Below are 23,330 nucleotides of genomic sequence, written 5' to 3' on the forward strand. Positions count from 1 at the left end.
GCACATTTAAGTCAAATTAGGTTTAACACGTATATTCACTCCGGAGTAGTACTTAAAACTAATTAATAGCTCGAGAGTGTCATCTACCTGAAGGATTTCGCCACCCAGGAAGATAACGGTGTAATTTGCATAATAGTAAACAAACTAAATTTGCATAAAGTTTATTGTATATTGAAATGTTTATTAGTACTTAGCAATTAACATTTTGCCTATAAAATTGGCTTTCATTATCATGTTCAAACCCTTCTGAGAAAAGAATAGGTAGGGTGATTAGATTAGCCGACGTACTTATAGAACGTGTTTATTCCGACAAAACCCATCTTTAAAAATTGAATAAGACGCATAAGTAAGAAGAATTATTATAAGTTAATACTTTGTCATATCAATTTACTATTTTTGTTGGGAATAAGCCGTAAAATTGAAATAATAATTCTTATTACTTTCGCGTTATATTCACTTTGTAACGATTTTTTTGTTGGCACTGTAATATAATACAGCTTACACATTGCACCCCTCGGTAGACCGCAAGCTGTATAGTTGAAACATCTTATAGTATCTTATATTATTATGTGTAGTATAAGTTAAGTTGACCGATAGAATATTATGTTTACTTGTATTACAGTTTCAGTGATGTATATACGTGGTGTACTAATACATAAATATGATGATTAGAACTCTTTCAACTCTTTGAATCGTTGTATCTCAAAAACGGTGGCTCTTATGAAAAAAAATATTAAGATATTTTTTTATAGATAATTATCTAATCTACATTTTTTGTTAGAACTAATTTTATGATAAAACTTACCGTTTCGCTGAAAATCGCTAAATACTATATTTGGGACCTTTGACCCCGCGTAAATTTTTAGCTCGGGTCGGAATTATGAGGACTTTTTAGATTTCATTTATGATGGTATTTTAAACAATCCTGCCAATTTTCAGCTTGATGGTAATTATTGTAACCTCACTCCTATTTTTGAGTCTAACTAGACCGGTCTACGTCTTTAATTTTTATCTTTTTCTATTACATATTTTCTATTTCTTAAGACATGCCACGCCAGGCTCTGTTGGACCAAATTTCTAGTATATAATGTATTATAGTGTGTAATATATAGTATGTAATAAAATTTTCATTTTTTTTTGCAGAAGACAGAAGAACGGTCAGTGCCCATAGCCGTCCGCATACATCGCACGCTAGAGCTGGCTGACGATAAATTTTACGTCATCACTTGTGGAAAAGCAGGCTTCCGGAATGCCAAAAACGAAACATCTTTAGTGTCGTTGAAGTTAGTCGATCACCACCAGAAAGTGACTGAAGCAGTATATCACCGACCTTACAACCTAACGATAGAAATCTCTAGACCAGACGGCACCTATGGATTTCGGTAATAACTACTCTATATTATGTTATTATGAATTTTCTATTTACCTTGATACTATTACTTTATTAATTTAATCATATTATTTGTATTCACATTTCACAGGTTTCACTGTATTCCTTCACTCAACCATTCTCTCCAGTTCTTTGTTTTGCCAGTCCTTTTCCTACAGTTTTCTTCTTTCCATTGCTTCGTCCAGTTCATATCTGAACTATCTTCAGGCTCTGCCTCTCTCCCTTCTTCTTATCAGGTACCACTTTGTTATTCTGTTTATTCAACTTTTGTGACTACTCTTCTGATATGTCCATACCAGGTTAATCTCTTCTGTTCTATGTAGTCTATTACATCTGAGTTCATTCCTATTATTTTCTCAATCTCTATCTTATTATTATTCTAACTCTTCTTGCTACTCTGCAGCTTCTTAGGAATTCCATCTCTGTTTCTCTTATTTCGTTTTTGGTTCTCTTATTTTTTATCTAATTTTTACACCCATAAGTCAGGATACTTCTTTCATGCTATTATATATTTTTGTTTGTATACTAAGCTAACCACAAAAGTCCTAACCAACAAAATTAATAAACTAATAACTTTATCAGATGAACAAGGATTCAGATCCGGAAGATCCTGCATAGACACCGTATTCTTGATACTGAGACGTATTCTTTGTACTGAGACAAATCACAGAAAAGGATATTGAGTACAATAAATTAGCATATCTATGTTTTATAGACCTGACAAAGGCTTTCGGTCGCATCCAAGTCGAAGACGTCTTACATTTACTGTATAGAAGCAACATACCAATCACTATTATACAAACCATTGAAAACATCTATTTTCATAATCAAATACAGGCAAAGATCAATGGAAAACTAACGCAGTTTATACCAGTACAAAGCGGAGTCAGACAAGGTGACTCATTAAGCCCACTGCTTTTTAATATAATAATGGACGAAATAATAGAAGCAGTACGTAAAGGTCATGGTTACAGAATGGGGAATAAAGAAATCCAAATATTATGTTATGCAGACGATGCGACGCGCGACGCCGCAATAATCGCCGAGACAGAAGACGATCCCCAAAGATTAACACACATCTTCAATACAACAGCCAAGAAATACAATATGATAATATCAGCAGAAAAATCCAAATGTATAACAACATCTAAATACCCACTACGATGTAAAATCGAAATTGATGGGAAAATAATAAAGCAGGAAGCAAGGTTTAGATATCTGGGAATAGATATAACCAGTTACAGAGATGTTGAAGAGGAAGTACGACAACAAAGCTTAAAAGCAAGTAAAGCGGCGAGATCTCTTAATGACACAATCCGGAAGAAGAAACACTTAGACGAGACACAAAAGCAAGAATCTTTAAAGCAGTAATGTGACCTATATTGACATACACGGCGGAGACAAGACCTGACACATCTAAAACGAGACGACTACTAGAAACAACAGAGATGAAAATACTCCGACGAAAATCAGGGAAAAGTCTGTTGGATAGGGAGAGAAGAGAAAACATAAAAAGATCATGCAATGTAGAAGACATAAATGGATGGGTGACAAAACGGAAACAGGAGTGGAACGAACACATTAGTAGAATGGCAGAGGATAGGATAGTACGAATAGCACGAGGTAAGTCACCACATGGACGAAGAAGTGTTGGCAGACCAGGGAAAAGATGGTGCGATAGCTTAAACAATTTAGGAGGCTAATATTCAAGAAGAAACAGGCTTTAAAGCCTACATACAAGAAGGAAGAAGAAGAAGAAGAAGTTTGTATACTGATATGCTTATCCCACAGTAGTTCAATTTTCGTATGCAGTCTCTTGTTACCAGCTACTACAATTAATTATTCAGGGAAAAATAATAGGTAAAAGATCCATTGGCAGAAGAAAACATTCATGGTTGAAGAATTTAAGAGATTGGTACAAGTGCAGCAGCTGCCAATTATTTAGATCTACGGTATCAAAAATACGCATAACCTTGATGATAGCCAAACTTCGGAACGAGGACGGCACCTGAAGAAGAAGAAGTCTCTTGTTTGCTTTAGTCTATTTTTTTATTTTCTTCAGTTGTTCCTTTGTTTTATATTATGAAATCTAAATACTTGTACTTATCTGTTGCTTAGTTTATCTTCCTCTATTTCCAGCTTTTTTAGTTCTGTATTCTTCGTTGCTAGGTATTCAGTTTTCTTTAGGTTTATTTCCAATCCATTCTTTGTATATTCCTGTTCCAGTTTTCTCATCATAAATCTGAAGCCATCTTCGTCTTGTGCGATCACTATTTGGTCGTCAGCAAAACTTAAGGTATACAGATATTCGTTTATTACTGGTATGCCCATTCCTTCGCACTTTATTTTCCATTGTTTCAAGGTTTTCTCCAGGAAAAACAGGATAGGGGGTGTGGAGCAGCTCTGTAGCAATCCCTTTGTTATATTAAATGGAGTGCATACTCGATTGCCCGTTTTGATAGCTACTTTGTTATTCTTCTAGCTTCTAGAGTGCTTTTACTGTTTTTATTAATATTCGTGGAACTTCTATGTATTCCATTGCTTTTATTAGCTTGGAGAGATTGCTATAGATTTCTTCTTGGTAATACCTACTCTAATCTGGTAATTGTAGTATACTTATTTTTTTTTTAATTACAAGTTATACATTTCTAAATAAACTGTAGCTATTCTGAGGAACTTTTCAGATCCACTTGCCGTGTTGGATCAGTCCACTGGTTTTTCCAGTCGGTACATTTGCTTACAGATCCTGACTATTTCTGGCATTGGTAACCACTTGCGTCCAAGCTGCTCTATCAAGTTGTGTACGTGTCCAATTCTTTATTTCCAGTGTTAAAATATCTCTTTCAACTTGGTCCTGTCGTCGTATCTTGGTCTCCTATTTGGTCTTTCTCCTTCGGGTGTCCACTCCATTAATCTTATTTGAGCTGAACTTTTTGCTTTCATGAATATTATGTCAGTATCATCTAATATGTTGTGTTTTTATTATTCTTACTAATAACTAAGGGAAAAACAGATTAAAATTTAAATTCTGCTACATTATTCGAAGTTGGAGGTACAGCCTCCAGCACTGAAGATTATTTAATTAAAAATGTAGATAATTTTCATTACAGTCAATTGTGGCTTAATTCCATATAAACATAATGCTAGGGAAGCCCAAGCGGGGATTTTTGCAGTTACTCGAGCGCGTCAGATTATCATATGGGGAGAAACCTGGTGCAGATGTACCTCTACCATATATTGGCTCTTAACACAAGGAAGTTTGTTAAGGGGGGCCCGAAAAAAAAACATATCCTTAAAAAAACTCGAAATTGTCAGATTAAGATAAGGTAAGTTAAGTATATGCAAACGAGTGTATATTTCAAAAATTTGACGATTTGAGCCGGGCATAAGGAAATGGGTGAGTCCCAAAGTTTCACAAGAAAAAAGCGAATATTTCGCGAACTGAATGACATATCGAAAAACTAAAAAATATGTGCTCAATATTTTTTAAAAATCTATCGAATGGTACCAAACACGACTTCCCACCAGATTGAAAAACTGTAAAATACACTTATCCAATATTTTTGAAAAATCTATCGAATGGCACCAAACACGACCCCTTATATAGGTGGGATGGGGGGTTAGTTTCAAATCTTAAATAGGAGCCCTCATTTTTTTATTGCAGATTTGGATTTGTTACGTAAAAATAAGGAACTTTTACTCGAAACATTTTTTCGAATTATGGACAGATGGCGTTATAATCGGAAAAAACGATTGTTGAAAATTAAAAAAAAAATGGCAAGCGCCCACTAAAATGGAAAATTTTACGTAACTTTTTTTGGATTTAGGACTACTCTTCCTTATAACGCTCGAGTGACTGCACATTTAGCATACTTTGCTCCCCTACTATAATATTTTACTCTGGGCTAATTAGCAAAATACAAGGAAAAGTTATTTACCAGCAATTTTATTGCTGGAATCGAATCTTATTATTGTATGTATTAATAATACAGGTATGCAAAGTCCGGAGATAGTGTGCTACTTTTTTTATAAACAAAATGGCGCCTGAAAATCGTGTTTTTTTCAATTTTTGCTCTATAACTCCAAAGATTTTAACTTTATACCAAAAATACTCAAATAAAAATTCACCACAATTAAATTCTGCATAGAGACGTGTTTTTTCCCGATTCACTTCGACGAAAACTTTCCCCGGAAAAAGCGGGTTTTTCCAAAAAAATCTTTAATTTTCAACTAAAATTTTAGATAAGTAGTTGTTAATCAATAATTAAGTAGCTTAGTAATGTAAAAGCCCTTTTCGTATAGATTATAATTCCAGAAGTCGATGAAAATTGAATGAACAGTTTAGCAACAATTGAATTGTTAATTAAAAATTTACGGTCGCCATAATAACGACAATAATTATGATGCATAAGAATAACTACGATTTTTTCATAAAAAGACACTATACCTATCTAATGTACTTTACAGAATTGAAATTGGACTATTAAAGCGGCCTCAGGAATATTTTAAAATTATAAACAATTTTTTGGCTTATAAACAAATAGAATATCTCGGGAAATCTTAAACTAAATTAAATCCTGAAAACGGTATTCGAAAAACAGCGGCAGGACGCTTCTTCTAAAAGAAAAAACGTTTAATTACGACGAGTGGTTCCTGAGATACAATCGGTGAAAGTTGACCGGAATTTACGGCGAAAATATAAACAGTAGGATCATAGTTTTCAAACCATCACCTTTTTAATTTTGTCCTCTTTCTCCACAAAAATTTTCATATCTTTAAAGTACTCATAACATATATTATTATAATAAAAACTATCGATACTACGTGTATAAATTGCCAAAAATAGCAAAATTCCAATCAACAATTAGGTTGAAGAAAATGTAACCCTCAAAGTTCAAAATCGGTATATGTTAAAAAAATGCATTTCTCGGCTTCCCATGGAGCAATTTCCTTTATTCTTTTTTTGTTCCCCAATAACTCGAGTAGAGCCATCGAACTAACTCATTATTAAATGTCAAACTTGCTTTTGTTTTGTTATAATAGATTAATTTATTTATAAGAACAGAAAACTACATATTTTTTCCAGTTGTAGGCTTTTTTTAGATAAACTTACTACAAGTGTACCTTTTAAAGTTAAAAACATAAATATTCTCATTTGAAACCTGCATAATTATTTAAACAATTTTTTATTATAACAAAACAAAAGCAAGTCTGACATTTAGTAATGCATTAGTTCGATGGCTCTCCTCGAGTTACTTGGGAACAAAAAAAGAATGAAGGAAATTGCTCCATGGGAAGCCGAGAAAATGCATTTTTTTAACGTATACCGATTTTGAACTTTGAGGGTTACATTTTCTCCAACCTAAATTTTGATTGGAATTTTGCTATTTTTGGCAATTTTCACACTTATTATCGATAGTTTTTATTATAATAATATATGTTATGAGTATTTTAAGGATATAAAAATTGGTGTCGAGAAAGAGGACAAAAATAAAAAGGTGATAGTTTGAAAATTATGATCCTATTGTTTATACCTTTGCCGTAAATTCCGGTCAAATTTCACCGGTTGTATCTCAGGAACCACTCGTCGTAATTAAACGTTTTTTCTTTTAAAAGAAGCGTGCTGCCGTTGTTTTTCGAATACCGTTTTCACAGCTTAATTTAGTTTAATATTTCCCGAGATATTCTATTTGTTTATAAGCCAAACAATTGTTTATAATTTTAAAATATTCCTGAGGCCGCTTAAATAGTCCAATTTTAATTCTGTAAAGTACATTAGATAGGTATAGTGTCTTTTTATGAAAAAATCATAATTATTCTTATGCACCATAATTATTGTCGTTATTATAGCGACCGTAAATTTTTAATTAACAATTCAATTGTTGCTAAACTCTTCATTGAATATCCATGGGCTTCTGGAATTATAATCTATACAAAATGTGCTTTTACATTACCAAGTTATTTAATTATTGATTAACAATTACTTACCTAAAAGTTTAGTTGAAAATTAAAGATATTGTTGGAAATACCGGCTTTTTCCGGTGAAAGTTTTCGTCGAAGTAAATCGGAAAAAACACGTCTCTATGCAGAATTTAATTGCGGTGAATTTTTATTTGAGTGTTTTTGGTGTAAAGTTAAAATCTTTGGAGTTATAGAGCAAAAATTGAAGAAAACACGATTTTCGGGCGCCATTTTGTTTATAAAAAAAGTAGCACACTATCTGCGGACTTTGCATATCTATATTATTAATATATACAATCATAAGATTCGATTTCAGCAATAAAATTGCTGGTAAATAACTTTTCCCAAAAATGGCTTATTCTTCGATAATCAGCCCAGACTATTTATATTAAAAGATAAAACGTTGAGCATGAACACCAAACTAAGAATATATAAAACAATAATAAGAGCAACAGTAACATATGCAACAGAAACTACAAGTCTTAAGGAGAAGACGAAATATTAAAGATATTAGAAAGAAAAATTATTAAAATGATTCTGGGGCCCAAGAATATCAACCAGAACGAAATAAGCTCATTATTAAATTTTGCGGCAAATATACGAAAGGGAGAAAACATTCTATAAATACCAAAAACAGGAAGTATTAGATGATACTGATATCTTTAGGAAAGTAAAAAAAGCAGCTGAAATAAGATTAACAAGTGTACACCCAACTGAAAAAGTTCAAAAGCGGAACCCAAGATACGATGGCAGGACCAAGTTGAATGAGATTTAAAAACACTGGAAATAAAGAACTGGACACGGACACTACTGGATAGATCAACTTGGAGGCAAGTGGTTATCCACGCCAGAAATTTTCAGAATCTGTAAGGAAATATACCGACTGTAAAAAACCATCCGACTGATCCAACACTCCCCAAGATGAATCATACATCAATGTATTAAGAAACATTAAAAATTTAAATGGTCGATCGGACAGCTCAGTGGGACTAGCAGCTGACCGCCACTTCACTTCGCCGTGAGGTATATGAGTTCGAGCCCAGCCATGTCATCGGAAAACAAAAAAGGCTAACGCGTCAGTATAAAATTCTAAATATGAATCTGGCACTTAGACTGGAATATGCGGGCGTCTGATCGGCCTATGAGGGAGCAGTACGGCAAGGGATAAGGGCTTGCGGCTGGGTGATACTCCTCCATAAATCCCTGCCGGAAGGGCGTTAACGTCTAAAATACCGGTGTATATATATATAAAAATTTAAAACATTTTGGACTCGTTTCGGACCAACACGAGCCATCATCAGCAACAATAGGTAAAACAACAGACCTTTCTTTCTTTCAAGGACCGACAGAAAATACATTTTTTCTTGGTTAAAATAAGTAAATAATTAGACGAATCAGTTCAAGATTCTAGACCTCAGTCTCAAAACTTACCAAATAAGAAAGAGAAAGAATCAGTTTCTGGATTATTTCTCCTGATTCTTTCTTCTTCTTGTTTGATAATAGACTATGAGCCGCTATAGGTGAAATTTGCTAATCATTTGAGGTACGATAAGACCATAGTAAGACTATAACTTAAATAGTAGAACCTAAAAGAAAACGTTTGAACACTGTGCCGTCACTTTTTAGTGGCACATGCATCGACAGTGGCGCATCAAACTTTTCACTTATGGGCGGGATAAATAAATTAAAAGGTACCCTTCCTCACTCCCAGAATGATTTTTTTTTCATTTTTTTAAGTTCTATGTGATTAAAAAATAAGACTCAGCGTAATTTTAACCCACCACCCCATTCGCCTTCCCCCGCGATCAAAAACTTCATTTCTCGTTTTAATTTTTTTTTGTGGGATGTCTATCTTACATGTCTATTTTTTATAAATCCCTAGGTTGAGTGTACATAACCTCAAAAAACAATTTAATTTTTATTTTGGAAAACAGCGTATAATTTTTTTGGGTATGGCTGCAGGTCTAATTTTTTTTAATCTTGTGTATTTTGTCAAACACTATATCTCTAATTTTTTTCAGATTTTTCCGTAAGTTCTTCAAAAGTCCCAAAAATTGTTTTTAGGGGTTTTTTGGGGGGTTTAAACGTGTTTCTCCCATTTTTAAATGTTCTAAAGGAATCGCTTACTTTCATTTACATAATAACCTAACAAAAAAACATTGATTTGATCTATTTTGAAATCTATAAAATAGGGAAAATTCTCCAAGACCCCCTAAAAAACAGTTTTTCGGAATTTTGAAGGTGAAGAAACCTTACGAAAAAATCTGAAAAAAATTTGAAATATAGTGTTTGATAAAATATACAATATTAAAAAAAATTAGACCAGCAGCCATCCCAAAAAAAAAGTTAGCTTTTTTCCAAAATAAAAATAAATTTTTTTTGAGGTTATGTGCACTCAACCTGAGTTTAAAGACCACAACCTGTAGTGGTCTTTAAAAAATAGACATGTTTTGTAAAAGTCTCAGTTATGCGTGTGAATTTTTTGAAATTTTAAAATTGATTGCATCCCATCTAAAAAAAATAAAAACGAAAAATTAAGTTTTTGAGCCTGGGGAAAGGGCGAGAGGGCTGGTAGGTTAAAAGTAAGCTGAGTCTTATTTTTTAATCACATAGAACTTAAAAAAATGAAAAAATTTAAATCTGGCAGTGAGAAAGGGTACCTTTTAATTTATTTATCCCGTCCATAAGTGAAAAGTTTGATGCGCCACTGTCGACGCATGTGCCACTAAAAAGTGACGGCACAGTGTTCATACGTTTTCTTTCAGGTTCTACTATTTAAGTTATAGGGTCTTATTGTGCCTAAAATGATTAGCAAATTTCACCTATAGCCGCCTTAGTCTATAACTTTTTAGACTGACGTGGGCGTTGTCTCTTCTAATTTTTCAATTGTTTTAATCAAAAAATGTACTATAGGTTCGTTGTGTCCTGTTGTTGCTGGTGATGGCTGGTGTTGGGCCGAAACGCATCCAAAATGTTTTAAATTTGTAACGATCTTTAATAAATTGATTTGTGGTTCTACTTGGAGAGAGTGTATCTATTATTACCTATAAACCACATTTATTGTGAATTATGGATAGGTACATCTTTTCCTGATAATTTTCTAATTTTTGTAGAGTAAAAAATTGTCAAGCTTTCAACAGACCCAACGAAAGTGTGCCCCTTTCAGACGATAGAGGTTGTCCAATTGATGAAACAAGTTTCCTGGGCCCATTCTCATATGATTTGAAGAGCGGAACGGCGCATGCTAAACTGGCATCGATGTTTAGGTTTCCCGATAGTTCTGAAGTTCATTTTCAAGTAAGTTATATATTTTTAGAGATTATTTTACATTTGAAAGAAATAGTCTAAAATCCCACTACAGAATCACTGCATTCATATTATAGGCCTGGATCACGCGTACCAAAAAAAGTAGATTAGTAGCAAGCTGAAAATGTGTTAATAGCTTAGCGGTGTCTAGTCGGACAAACTTTGATGTATAGGAACACTGGAACAGGGGAATCTTTAATTGTGGAACGTGATTTTAATTGTGGAACATGTCATCCTGACAAGTTTATGATTGTGAAAACTAGCAGTTTGTTTTTAAGTGTATTCAATAGGAAACTTTATATCATAATATACGAAAAAATGTTTGTCCGACAAATATGTTGGGCATTTTAATAAGTCCGACAAGTGAAACATGTCAAATGACAGGCATTATATTGGTGATAAATAGCAGTGATTTTTGCATGAGACTTTAATGAAAGGGTAACAAATCAATTGGAAGTTCTGTCCTACAAAATACATGGGACGTTTTCGTAGTCTGACGTTCGAAACCTGTAACCTGTTCCACAATTAAAACTTCTCCTGTCCCAGTGTTCCCGTACATCAAAGTTTGTTACCCGACTAGACACCGTTAAGCTATTAACAAATGTTCAGTTTGCTATTAATAAACTTATTTTTGGTACGCGGGATACAGATCTATTATGTTAGTTAATTAAAATCACATGTTTATATAAATTCAGAATAGAAAAATACATTGACAATAGTTGCCAGTCAAAAAGTGGCCGAAAATAGTTTTAGCTGAATTAATAGTAATTCATTTTTGAAAAAAAATTCGTTTATGACGTATGTGCATGTTTTTTATATGAAATTAATGCTAATTTTTTCTAATACCAATCCAAAAAATGGCCACAAATTAGTGTTACCAGCTGTTAAAAACGCAAGGTATCTGAGATAAAGTGACAGAAAGCTAGCCAACGCCAATTGTTTGACAATGTCGACAATGTTTGATAGCGAATGGGAGGTGTTAAAGCAGTTATCTTCTCAAACCAGTAACGTTTCGCGATAGCATTCTTTCACTGTAAATGCGTCCTAAACTAGTCAATAATATACGCTACCGAGACCTGGTCACTTAAAGGAAGATCGCTAAACCTCACTGAAGCGTTCCAAATATGATGCCTCAGAAGGTTACTTAAAATTCCATGGGTCGAACAAATGAAGAGGACTGACGAAGAACCAATACCCAAAGAGAGCTTTTAAACTTGGTTAAATAGCGAAAGGTCTCATATCTGGGACATATTTTAAGAGTCGACAAATATAATATTTTCAAAATCATTTTAATTGGCAAAATTGGAGGTCGGAGGAAACCAGGTCACAAACTACACTCATGGTTTAGACATAAGAAACGTGCAGCATATCTGATATAAATACATTAAGAAAAGCTGAAGAAGGATCCTTACACATAATCTAACTATCATGATACTCCAGGGTAATAAGCTAAAAATAGACCATGTTTGGGACACTCAAAGATCCAGGTAGCTGACTACTTTTTTGGTTATTGTAGACCTATAGGAAGAAAACCTACCTGTTTCCTGCCTAGAGTTTGCGTCCGTTTATTAATTATTAACAGGTTAGTGCAAAAATCGGGTTTTTTTTCGATTTTTTGCACTCTATTCAAAAGCTAAATAATTTACATAAAATTTCAAAATTTAATTTTTTAGAACATTAATCAACCTTTAACATGCCGATTTTTGAAAGTTAAAGAGTTAATTTGTTGCTACGCAAACTGCAAAATAAGTGAAAATCGTTATTTGTTAATAACTTTTATTAAAACTATCTTAGAACTTTAGTGTTTCACCCAAAGTTGGGTATTGGGGTACTTAACCAACCCTCAAAATTTGAGACCGATTCATTAATTAGTTTAAGAGTTATTTTAATTGTTTATCCCAGAGACCTTTATTTTGCAATAAGATAAGACAGAAAATAATGAAGATACGGCAATTCTGCTTATGCCAAATGAAAGTAGAAAACTGATGCTATCAAAATGTACTAAAAAAGATGAAAAAATTATCTAATATAGTCAAAAATCCTAATGCCAAATTTATGAAATTTTGTAGTTTATAAACATTAAGAATAACTTTAAAATATTGTCCGTATAAAAAATCATGTTACATAATAGAAAAGCTGGTATTTTACACGAATTTTTAAAAATGTAGTTCAATTGGTGACTAGTCGCGGTAAGTGAAGGGGGAGCTGGAAGCCGACAAATGTACGAGTTCAAAAACTAAAAAAGGCAACTTAAAACTACTATCATTTTCTATATCTCGGGATCTACTAAATATATGTTGATCGTTCTTTTTTTAATTTGTATGTAATTTTTCTGTACATTACAAGTATACAATTTGTCTAGACATTCATTAATTAATAAACAGTCTAAATTGTTTAAACAATTTAAAAAAATTCCCAAAAATTAATGATTTAATCATAGAAAAAGTTAAGGTATACTAAATAAATTATCTTCAATAAATAATTATCTAATAAAACTCATTTATTTATTAAAGTGTACTTTAACTTTTTCTATGATCATTAATGATACTATGATTAAAAAAATAGATTTTTGTAAAAAAAATATTTTTTCAAGAATTGTTTAAACAAATTAGACTGATTATTAATTAATAAATTTATAAACAAATTGCACATTTGTAATGTACGTAGAAATTACATACAAATTAAAAAAAGAAAGATTAAAATCCATTGAGTTGATCCGGAGATACAGAAAATTATATTAGTTTGAAATTGCTTTTTCGGTATTTTAACTCGGTGGATATGTAGGTTCCTCCTAGTAATCGTAGAGGGTGCTGTGAAGGTACAATGTTTGTGCAAATTTTTAAGAAATAATACAAATCCCATTCTTTAAAATGCCATTAATGAGATTCCTTATTATAAACAAATTAGCTGTGAATTAAAAAAAAACATATGGCTAACTTTGTCCCAAATAAACCCAGGCTAATTTTTTTTATTTGAAAATTCGTTTTAAAATACTGTCTTTTCGAATATGTATATAAAAATAATATTTCTACGGATAACATTTTTAAAGTTATTCTAAATGTTTATAAAGTACAAAATTTTAAAAATTTAGCATTAGGATTTTTGACTATGTTAATTATTTTTTTATCTTTCTTTAATACATTTTCATACTATCACTCTTCTACTTTCATTTGGCATACTCGGAATTGCCCTATCTTCATTATTTTCTGTCTTATCTTATTGCAAAATAAAGGTCTCTAAGATAAACAAATAGAATATCTCTTAAACTAATTAATGGATCGGTCTCAAATTTTGAAGGTTTGTTAAGTACGCCAATACCCAACTTTGGTTGAAACACTAAAGTTCTAAGGTAGTTTTAGTAACAGTTATTAAGAAATAACTATTTTCACTTATTTTGCAGTTTGCGTAGCAACAAATTAACTTTTTAACTTTAAAAAATCGGCATTTTGAAGGTTTTTGTATGCTTAAGTCAACTATTTAGCTTTTGAATGGAGTGCAAAAAATCGAAAAAATCGCGATTTTTGCACTAACTTGTTAATAATTAATAAACGGACGCGAACTCTAGGCAGGAAACAGGTGGGTTTTGGTGGAATGAACGCCTACACGTTGCACCAGAAGAAGAAAAGTAATTGTATTTCAAAGACACTCCTAAAACAATCCAAACAGAATATAGTAATATAACGTATTAATGTTCTTGTTATGTGGTGCCTATCCGTTCCGGATGTTGACGATCAGCATGGCTATCCTAACTTTGCTTGCTGCTATATTTGCTTTTGAAGCCAAGATATTCTTCTTATCCCTGGTCCTCTCTTTCCAAATACCTTGCCCTGAAGATTGAGTTGCAACAAGTCATATCTCTGTTTATTCCTCATAACATGGCCAATATATTATAGTTTTCGCTGTTTGATGGTATTAATAATCTCACATTCTAGGTAGGACCTTAACATTAGTCTCAAGATCCACCCACGAAACTTTTAAAACGCGGCTGTAACACCACATCTCTAATACCTCGAGTTTCGGAAAGTGTCCACTCCTCTACTTCCTATAATAACGTAGAAAATACATAGCATCTGCTGATAGAGATTTTGGTACCAAGTGGTAAATCGTGACTTCTGAAAAGAGACTTGATCATTATGAACGCTGATCTCGCTTTTCCTATGCGTTGTTTATTTTACAAGAGTGGTCCCATTGGCTGTTTATATTGGTACCAAGGTGTGTGTACCTCTCCACCCTGTCAATTGGTTGTTGGTTAACCAAAAGCCGTGTATTTATTATTTCGCGCTTACTGACTACCATCTACCATGTACTTTGTTTTTTTTTCGTATTAAGATCAAATCCATGTTTTCTACTTATATCTAATATGCGCTACCTTATTCCTTGCAAACCATCTAGGATCTAGGCTATCTGCAAAACTACTGCGTAGTCGGCATATCTACTGTGTCATTAGCACCGAGGAGAGAATGCATCCTTGACTCACTCCTCTATCTATGGAGACTTCTTCTTCATGTACCATGTCCTTTAAGAATATTGGTTTCTATCACAGCTATCTTAATTTTATTCACTGCCACACTAAATAACATGCTTGTATCAACACCATACCAATCTCGCAAGTTCCTCAACCTTGAAGTTCTTCTTCGTTCTGGACTGCGTTTGCCTGATATTTTCCATTGCATAATATTTTGTAACAACCTATATTTGGGACCTCTCATTACATTTCCAAAATACTCCAGCTTTCTCTTCTTGATGCTTTTTATAATCTGGGTCTCCACATCCAAGAAACTTTTATAATTCTTCTATAGCACCACATTTCGAAAGATTCAAGACGATTTAGATCGATATTATTCACAGTCATGGAGACTGCCTCTGTCAATTAGTCATTAGGGTGTCCCGAAAAATGGCCTTTTGTTTTTGTTTAATACAAGTCCTCTTGAAATTGGGGTAATTGCTCGTAAATTATCACAATAATTAAAAAAAAATTATATCTTTAGTGTTCTACCGAGCTTTAAAGTTTTTAAAAATTGTCATTTTTATGGTAATATTTCACTATACTTAATTTCGCATCCTGAACTAAATATAAAACATTATTTAATGCAAGACCTCTTAAAATTTACGTAATTGCCAATAGATTATGACAGTATTTTTAAAAATAAAATAAAGATATATCTTAAGGGTTCTACAGATCTTCACAGTTTGGAAAAATTGTCATTTTTGTGATAATATATATATTTTTTCGGCTCCTGAACTAAAATAAATTGAGATTGTACTGTACTATTGTATAATACTGCGTCGTATTATACGTTCCGTTAAAGTTTAGAGAATTCTTGATAAGAAAGAAACTGCCAGATTCATGAAACGACAGCAGAGAAAAATAGAAGAATCAATGAGGGCAACAAAAAAGTTGTGTGTTACTCAAACGACCGATTCTTTATCAGCAAATTGTGATGAAGAAGCAGTGCCTGACTCTTTCTCAACAGAGACGCCGTCGACTTTAATAGACATACGTTGCCGTTGCCAACAGTTGCTGAAGTCAGTGATAGATACGGTTTATGTTGCTTCTGCCGTTTTGGTTGACGTGGGTTTGGTTTCTACCGAAGATCTGACTCTGGTTATTGTTAAAAACAAAATCCACAGAGCTGTATGTAAAGCCCGAAGAGATGATTCAAAAGATGTTGCAGGTATTGCTGTAAATAGCATTTACTTTGATAGACGAAAGGACAAGACCCTGATAAATGAGAAAATAGGGAATCGTTACCATCGCAAAGAGATTTTGGAAGAACACATCTCATTGTTATCAGAACCCGGATCAATTTTTTTGGGACATACAACGCCTAGTCGTGACATTGCAAATGGAATTTTTACTTCGATCACAACTTTTTTTGAGGGTCAAAGTTTGAATTTAGATGATGTAATTTGCGTTGGATGTGATGGAACTGCAATTAATATTGGCTGGAGGGGTGGTGTGATTCAATATTTAGAGGAGTATTTGGAGAGACCGTTACAATGGTGCGTTTGTTTGCTTCATGCCAATGAGTTACCGTTTCGTCACTTGTTCCTGACCATAGATGGTTCTACTTCGGGTCCTAAAGAATACTCCGGACCAATTGGAAAACAGTTAGTTGCTTATGAAAATAAACCCACCGTGACTTTTTCTGCTGTGAATGGTAATTTGCCTGACTTGCCAAAAAATGTGGTCAATGAATTAAGTACAGATCAAAAATATCTAAGTATATGAAATATGTCAAGCAGTATTAACCGGTTTCTGTACTGCTGAATTGGCAAACCGTCAACCTGGAAAAATGGCGCACTCCAGATTTCTAATGGTCTACTTTCTAATCTTTCTGCTAATCGTCTACTCAGACTTTAAGTAAGTACGCTTAATCCATCAGAAAATTTACAATTGCTTGTAAACTGTTGTTAAAGTATATGCTCCGATATGGTTCAGAATCAAGCAAAAAGGAATCAAGCAAAAAGGAAGGTTCAGAATCAAGCGTCTTTTAAGGATGGAGCGAAGCATATTTTTCAACTAATTATGTACTCTCGATTTCTATCCGAAAATCTAAGATCTGTTGTGGATACCGTTATCGAAAGAAATGCCTTTTTTGCCCACCCAGAAAACTTACTTGTGAATATGTTGTTTGATGATAGAGATCACATTAGAGACTAGCATGGCGAAGAATAAAAAAAGCTAGAGACACTGAAAGTAGCGATAAACGCAGAATACTTAAAATACCAAAAATTAACTTCTCTGCTAAAGATTACACCGATATTATGTGGCACGAATATCAGGTTACAACACCGCCGGTTCTTAGGCATATTTCTACTGAGGACCTTCACATCATGGTAAAAGATAAAAGCTTGCATCTTTTAGACTTTCCCTGCCACACACAATCTGTGAAAAGATGTGTTAAACTGATTACAGAGGCCTCGCAGAATGTAACTGATGCTACTTCTAGAGATAGCTTTATCAGAACCAGGTTGCAGTCTCTGGCAGAAATGTCAAATTTTTGACACAAAAATAAGTTCAAATTTTAAGTTTTTGTCATGAAATATAGGATTATTTTGTTTGTTAAGTTGTTTTGAAACTTTTTCATAATAAAATATCTTTTAAATTCAATTTGTGTATTATTTAAAGTATATGATTTAGGTCTGTACAAACGTAAAATTTACATAACTTTAAAGTCTAGTAGAGCCCTGAAGGTGACATGCTATCGTATTTATTTTACATTTTCATAATATCTGGAAAATTACGCAAATTTGGATACCTCTTGCGATAGTGTAGCTCAAAAAAAATTTTTTTATGCAAAGACGGGACACCCTATTGGTCATCCACTTTATTAATGTTGGCAGTTTGATTGTAACATAAATTAAATATTATTCCCAAGCCTCTATTACCTAATCTCACTTCTTTCAAGATGATTATGAGCTTATCATGTTTTGCTCTATCAAATGCCTTTTTGTAGTCGATAAAATAGATATATACGTCACAGTTGACATCCTTGCACCTGTACATAAGCACTTGGACAGCGAATATTATTAATATGTCAGACAAAATGTATTTGTTAATAATGTAGTTATTTAACTGTGACTTTAAAGTTTAAATAGAAAAAAAATTAGGTTGAATCGATGTATCAGCTTTAGCCATATCGCGACATAAATATAAAAATATTCTCAACATAAAAATATATAAAATCATATATCAAAAAGCAGTCCTATTTTGTATTGATTTTACTTCGCAGTGCAGGTTTCTGATATGACATAAGAATCCACGATACGTATTTTCTCGGATTCTTGAGGCAAATTGAAGGAAAAAAGTTTATCGAAAAAGAAAAGTTTACCCAGAAAACGCTTTCAAGTTGTAAACTGCGATCTGAAGAGAATGTAAATGGAGGTAAATGGGTAAAATAATCTTGCTCTCCAAAGTAATTTCTTTCTGAAATGATTGTTCAAACAAAAACTTTGAATTGCCGGTAGTAAAATTAATGGGGAGAGAAGTTGAAGTTGAATTTCAAAACATTTTTTTATATTCCATATGTTAAACGAATATTTTTATAAGTACTCACGTGCAAAAAATTCGATCCACGCCGATTTTACAGAGAAAGAGACACACTTTTGAAAATTCCACTTAGAGATTGTCCATCGATTTAAGAGCGTAGGCGCAAAATTTCGGGCCAATGTTTAAATGCATTCATTTTTATCGAATCCTGAGAAAACTAATAAATATTTTTGAAAAATTTAAAAGCAGAATGAAAAATTACATTATTACGGAGGCCTAAAGTCCTCGATATTATAAATCACATTCAATTTGCTCTTCTTTTTCACCCATCTAACTTATTAGAATAAACATTATAGAAGTTCTCAGTGACTTTAGACCCTCGGTAATACTGTAATCGTTCATTCTGCGTTTAAATTTTTCAAAAATATTTATTTGATATCATTCTCAGGATTCGAAACAAATTAATACATTTAAAAAGTATTGGCCCAAAATTTTGCGCCTACGCTCTTAAGGACGAACATTAAATGTAAATAAGAAACAGAACCTACAATACGAAATAGTTATTTATGAAACAGTTCGTGAAGTATGCTTTTTGAGAAAGGTGCTAAGGAAGAACATTAAATGTAAATAAGAAACAGAACCTACAATACGAAATAGTTATTTATGAAACAGTTCGTGAAGTATGCTTTTTGAGAAAGCACGCGATGTTTAGAGCACGAGCGACAACGGAGCGAGTGCTATACATCGCGTAAGTTCGCAAAAAGTACTACACGCACAGTTTCATACAATATTTTATATATTATGATAAACAAATAAAAAAACTGTAACTCTTCGTCACTGGAATATATTTCTATTCTACAATTTTTGAACTTTTACATTTAAAAATTCGACTTCTTTTAAACCACAAAACTGTCAAAAGTTTTGTCGTAACTTATTGCTCATTATGTCATCACAATGACATTCTTCTTCTTCTTCTTCTTCTACGGCACTACAGCCCAGATTGAGCCTGGGCCTTCTTTATTTTTTGCCTCCACCCTTGCCTGTCTGTGGCTGCTCTTCTCCATACACGGACTCCTAAAAGGGCTTGTGCGTCGCTGTTTACTGTGTCTTCCCAGCGCTTTCGTGGCTTCCCAACCGGTCTCTTACCTTGCATTCTAGCATTCAGTGCTCGTTTTGGTAGCCTATCCTCTCCCATTCTTATTACATGTCCGGCCCATTGCAATCTTTGTATTCTAATGAAGTCTGACAGGGGCGTTTCCTTATAAAGTTGATAAAGCTCGTTGTTGTATCGACTTCTGAAGATTCCTTTTTCCCTCAGAGGTCCTAGTATTCTCCTAAGTACTTTCCTTTCGAATGTGTCGAGTTTCTTTTTGGATGTTTCTTTCAGGACCCAGGCTTCACTGCCATAGCATGTTATTGGTCGAATTAAGGTTTTATAGATTCTCATCTTTGTATTTCGGTGGACACTTTTAAACCGAAATATATGGGAGAGGGCAAAATAAGCTCTGTTTACCTGCGTTATTCTCTTCCGTATTTCTCCATCTTCTGCTCCGTCGGCATATATTTCTACTCCCAGGTATGTAAACTTTTCAACCGTTTCAATGTCTTCTTCATGTATAATGTTTTCTGGGACTATATTTCTTCTCGTCTGAGTCATTTTTTTTTGTTTTTTCTGTGTTAATTTCCAGACCTAGCCTTTTTGTTTGTGTTTTTAACTCTGCATATGTTTCCTGTGCTCCTGTTGATGTTCTACTCATAATATTAATATAATCAGCATAAGCGGCCAGTTGAACAGTTCGGTTGGTCAGTAGATTTCCTCGTCCAGTTTGCATTTGCCTTACCGCATACTCCAGTGCCAGGTTAAACAATGTTGGGGCAAGCCCATCTCCCTGCTTTGTCCACGGTCAGCCCCGGCTAGTCCCTGCGAAATGTTGTAAAAGTCTGAACGCTGGTTTTGTTTTCGTACACATGCCTGAGTTTCATCCATTGTGGCTTTAATGAGTCTTATTAGCTTGTGTGGTATTGCCAATTCAGCCAATATATAGTATAGTTTGTTCCTTTTGACTGAGTCGTATGCCTGTTTGAAGTCTACAAACACGTTGTGAACATCAACATCGTATTCCCATGCTTTGCTCAAGATCTGTTTGACTGTAAATATTTGATCCAGTGTCGATCTTCCCCATCGGAAGCCCGTCTGATACTCTCCAATAATATTTTCTGCTAGTGGTTGGAGCCGCTGGTTTATAATATACGTGAGGACTTTATATGCTGTACATAGTAGAGAGATTCCACGGTAGTTTTTGCACTGGAGTTTGTCTCCTTTTTTATAGATCGGGCATACTATACTTTTCTTCCAGTCGTCGGGTATTTTCTCTTCTTGCCATACGTCTTTGATGAGCCCGTGGATGTGACTTGCTAGGTGGTCGCCAACTACCTTATATAGTTCTGCTGGTATTTCGTCAACTCCCGGAGCGTTATTGTTTTTCTGAGCCTTAATGGCTTCGAGAACTTCCTCTATGGTTGGAGCTTCTAGTTCATTCTCTTCTACGTAGATTATACCCATTTCATCTTCCATGTCTACTTGAGTTCCAAGTAGTGCCTGAAAATAATGCTTCCAGGTTTCTGTGACTTTCTGTTGGTCACTGATTATTTGCCCACTTTCATCTTTACATAGACTTGTTTGAGGTTTATACCCACTTTTTATCTTTTTTAGGTATTCGTAAGCCCCTCTAATTTCGTTGTTTTTGAAATTTCTTCCATTTTTTCTATTTGTCCATTTTCATAGGCTCTCTTTTTATTTCTACATGTCTTGTCTGCTTTCCGTCTTGCGACTTCAAATAATGTTCCCCCCAATAATGTTCTTTCCCGTGTTCTTCTTGTTATGTACATTTTGTGTGCTTCATTTCTTTCCTCTATTGCTTGTCTGCACTCGTCATCAAACCATGCTGCTCTTCTCTCCTTTTTCTTGTTTCCCAGGGTGGACGCTGATGCTGTCAGTACTGCTGTTTTGATATTAGTCCATTTGCCCTCTATGGAGTGCAGTTCTAGCGTCCTTAACTCATTTGCGACTTCTTGTTCGAACTTCTCTTTACATTCCTGAATCTTCAGTTTTTCCAGGTCCAGTTTGTTTGTTCTCTGTTGTCTTTCGTTTCTTTCCCTGTTCACTCTGCATCTAAATTTGGTTTGTACTAAAAGATGGTCTGATCCACAGCATGCTCCTCGTCGTGCTCTCACATCGGAGATACTACTGGCTGCCCTTTTGTCTATCAGCACATGGTCAATTTTATTGGTTCTGGTTCCATCTGGTGAAATCCATGTCATTTTATGTATGTCTTTATGTGGGAAGCATGTGGAACTTATAACCATGTTTTTGCTGGCGGCAAAATTTATCAAAAACTCCCCATTCTCGCTTATTTCATTGTGCAGAGTGTTTTCCTATTGTGCCATAGAACTGCGGTTCCTTGTCTGTTTTAGCATTCATATCACCCATTATAATCTTGATGTCCATCACCATGACAACGCGAAAGTTACGGATATTTGATTATATGAAAGTGTGTCAAAAACAGTGCGAAAAAATAAGTCCCATTTAAAATACATTGTTACTTCACGCACACTTTAAACCCTTCACGCACTGCTATCTATAATGACAGTTTTCACGAACTAAAAACTTATACATAATATGACATAGAGTAGATAAAAATTATTTATATAGATAAAAATTATTTATATAGATAAAAATTATTTATCTACTCTATGTGATATTACGTATAAGTTTTTAGTTTGTGAAAATTGTCATTATAGATAGCAGTGCGTGAAGGGTTTAAAGTGTGCGTGAAGTAACAATGTATTTTAAATGGGATTTACTTTTTCGCACTGTTTTTTGCACATTTTCATATAATCAAATATCCTTAACTAAGACATACGTGAAAGGTGCGGTGTTGGAAGGACCTTAGACAGACTTGAAACGAAACAGTTATCGTGGTTCGGACATATGGCGAGAATGAGTGAAGGTAGAACTGTAAAGAGGGTATGGAAAGCGGCATCTGACAACAAACGAAGAAGAGGCAGGCCAGCAAGAACGTGGAATGCAAATATTGGAAAGGCTTGCGGAAAAAGAAATATTGGGTGGAGAGAAGCAGAAAGACTAGCTACCGACCGAAAGGCATGGAGACGTCTCATTTCTCCACTTACCTCGACACCGTAAGGTACAAGAGGACGGCTTAAGCAATAAGCAAATATCCTTAACTTTCGCGTTGTCTTGGTGATGACATATGAGCAATAAATTACAACAAAAGTTTTGACAGTTTTGTGGTTTGAAAGAATGTTTAAATGTTAAAGTTATAAAAATTGTAGAATAGAAATAAATTCCAGTGACGAAAGGTTATAGTTATTTTTTATTTGTTTATCGTAGATAAAATATTGTAAGAAACTGTGCTTGAAGTACTTTTTGCGACCTTACGCGATATATAGCTCCGCTGTCGCTCGTGCTCTAAACATCGCGTGCGTTCGCAAAAAGCATACTTCACGGACTGTTTCATAAATAACTAATATTTATAAAATCATATGGCATTATACGAAAAGTAGCTTGGTTGATAGAAAATATTTATAACAGAATAATACTTATTTATGCCATTTATTAATTCTTGTTCTTGATGTGCCTATCCGTGACGAATGTTGGCG

At 33.9% G+C, this 23,330-nt stretch overlaps 1 protein-coding gene across 1 annotated transcript in view; it reads left to right on the top strand.

The window, feature by feature from the left end:
- Positions 1 to 23,330, top strand: part of LOC126880052 (uncharacterized) — a 383,829-nt gene that overhangs the window by 328,075 nt on the left and 32,424 nt on the right. The window contains exons 3-4 of the mRNA XM_050643705.1: positions 1,144 to 1,382; positions 10,465 to 10,648. Coding sequence (XP_050499662.1) covers positions 1,144 to 1,382; positions 10,465 to 10,648 — 423 coding nt within the window. The remainder of the gene's footprint in view (positions 1 to 1,143; positions 1,383 to 10,464; positions 10,649 to 23,330) is intronic.

The sequence above is a fragment of the Diabrotica virgifera genome, chromosome 2 (genome assembly GCF_917563875.1).
Source record: "Diabrotica virgifera virgifera chromosome 2, PGI_DIABVI_V3a".
Lineage (NCBI taxonomy): Eukaryota > Metazoa > Arthropoda > Insecta > Coleoptera > Chrysomelidae > Diabrotica > Diabrotica virgifera.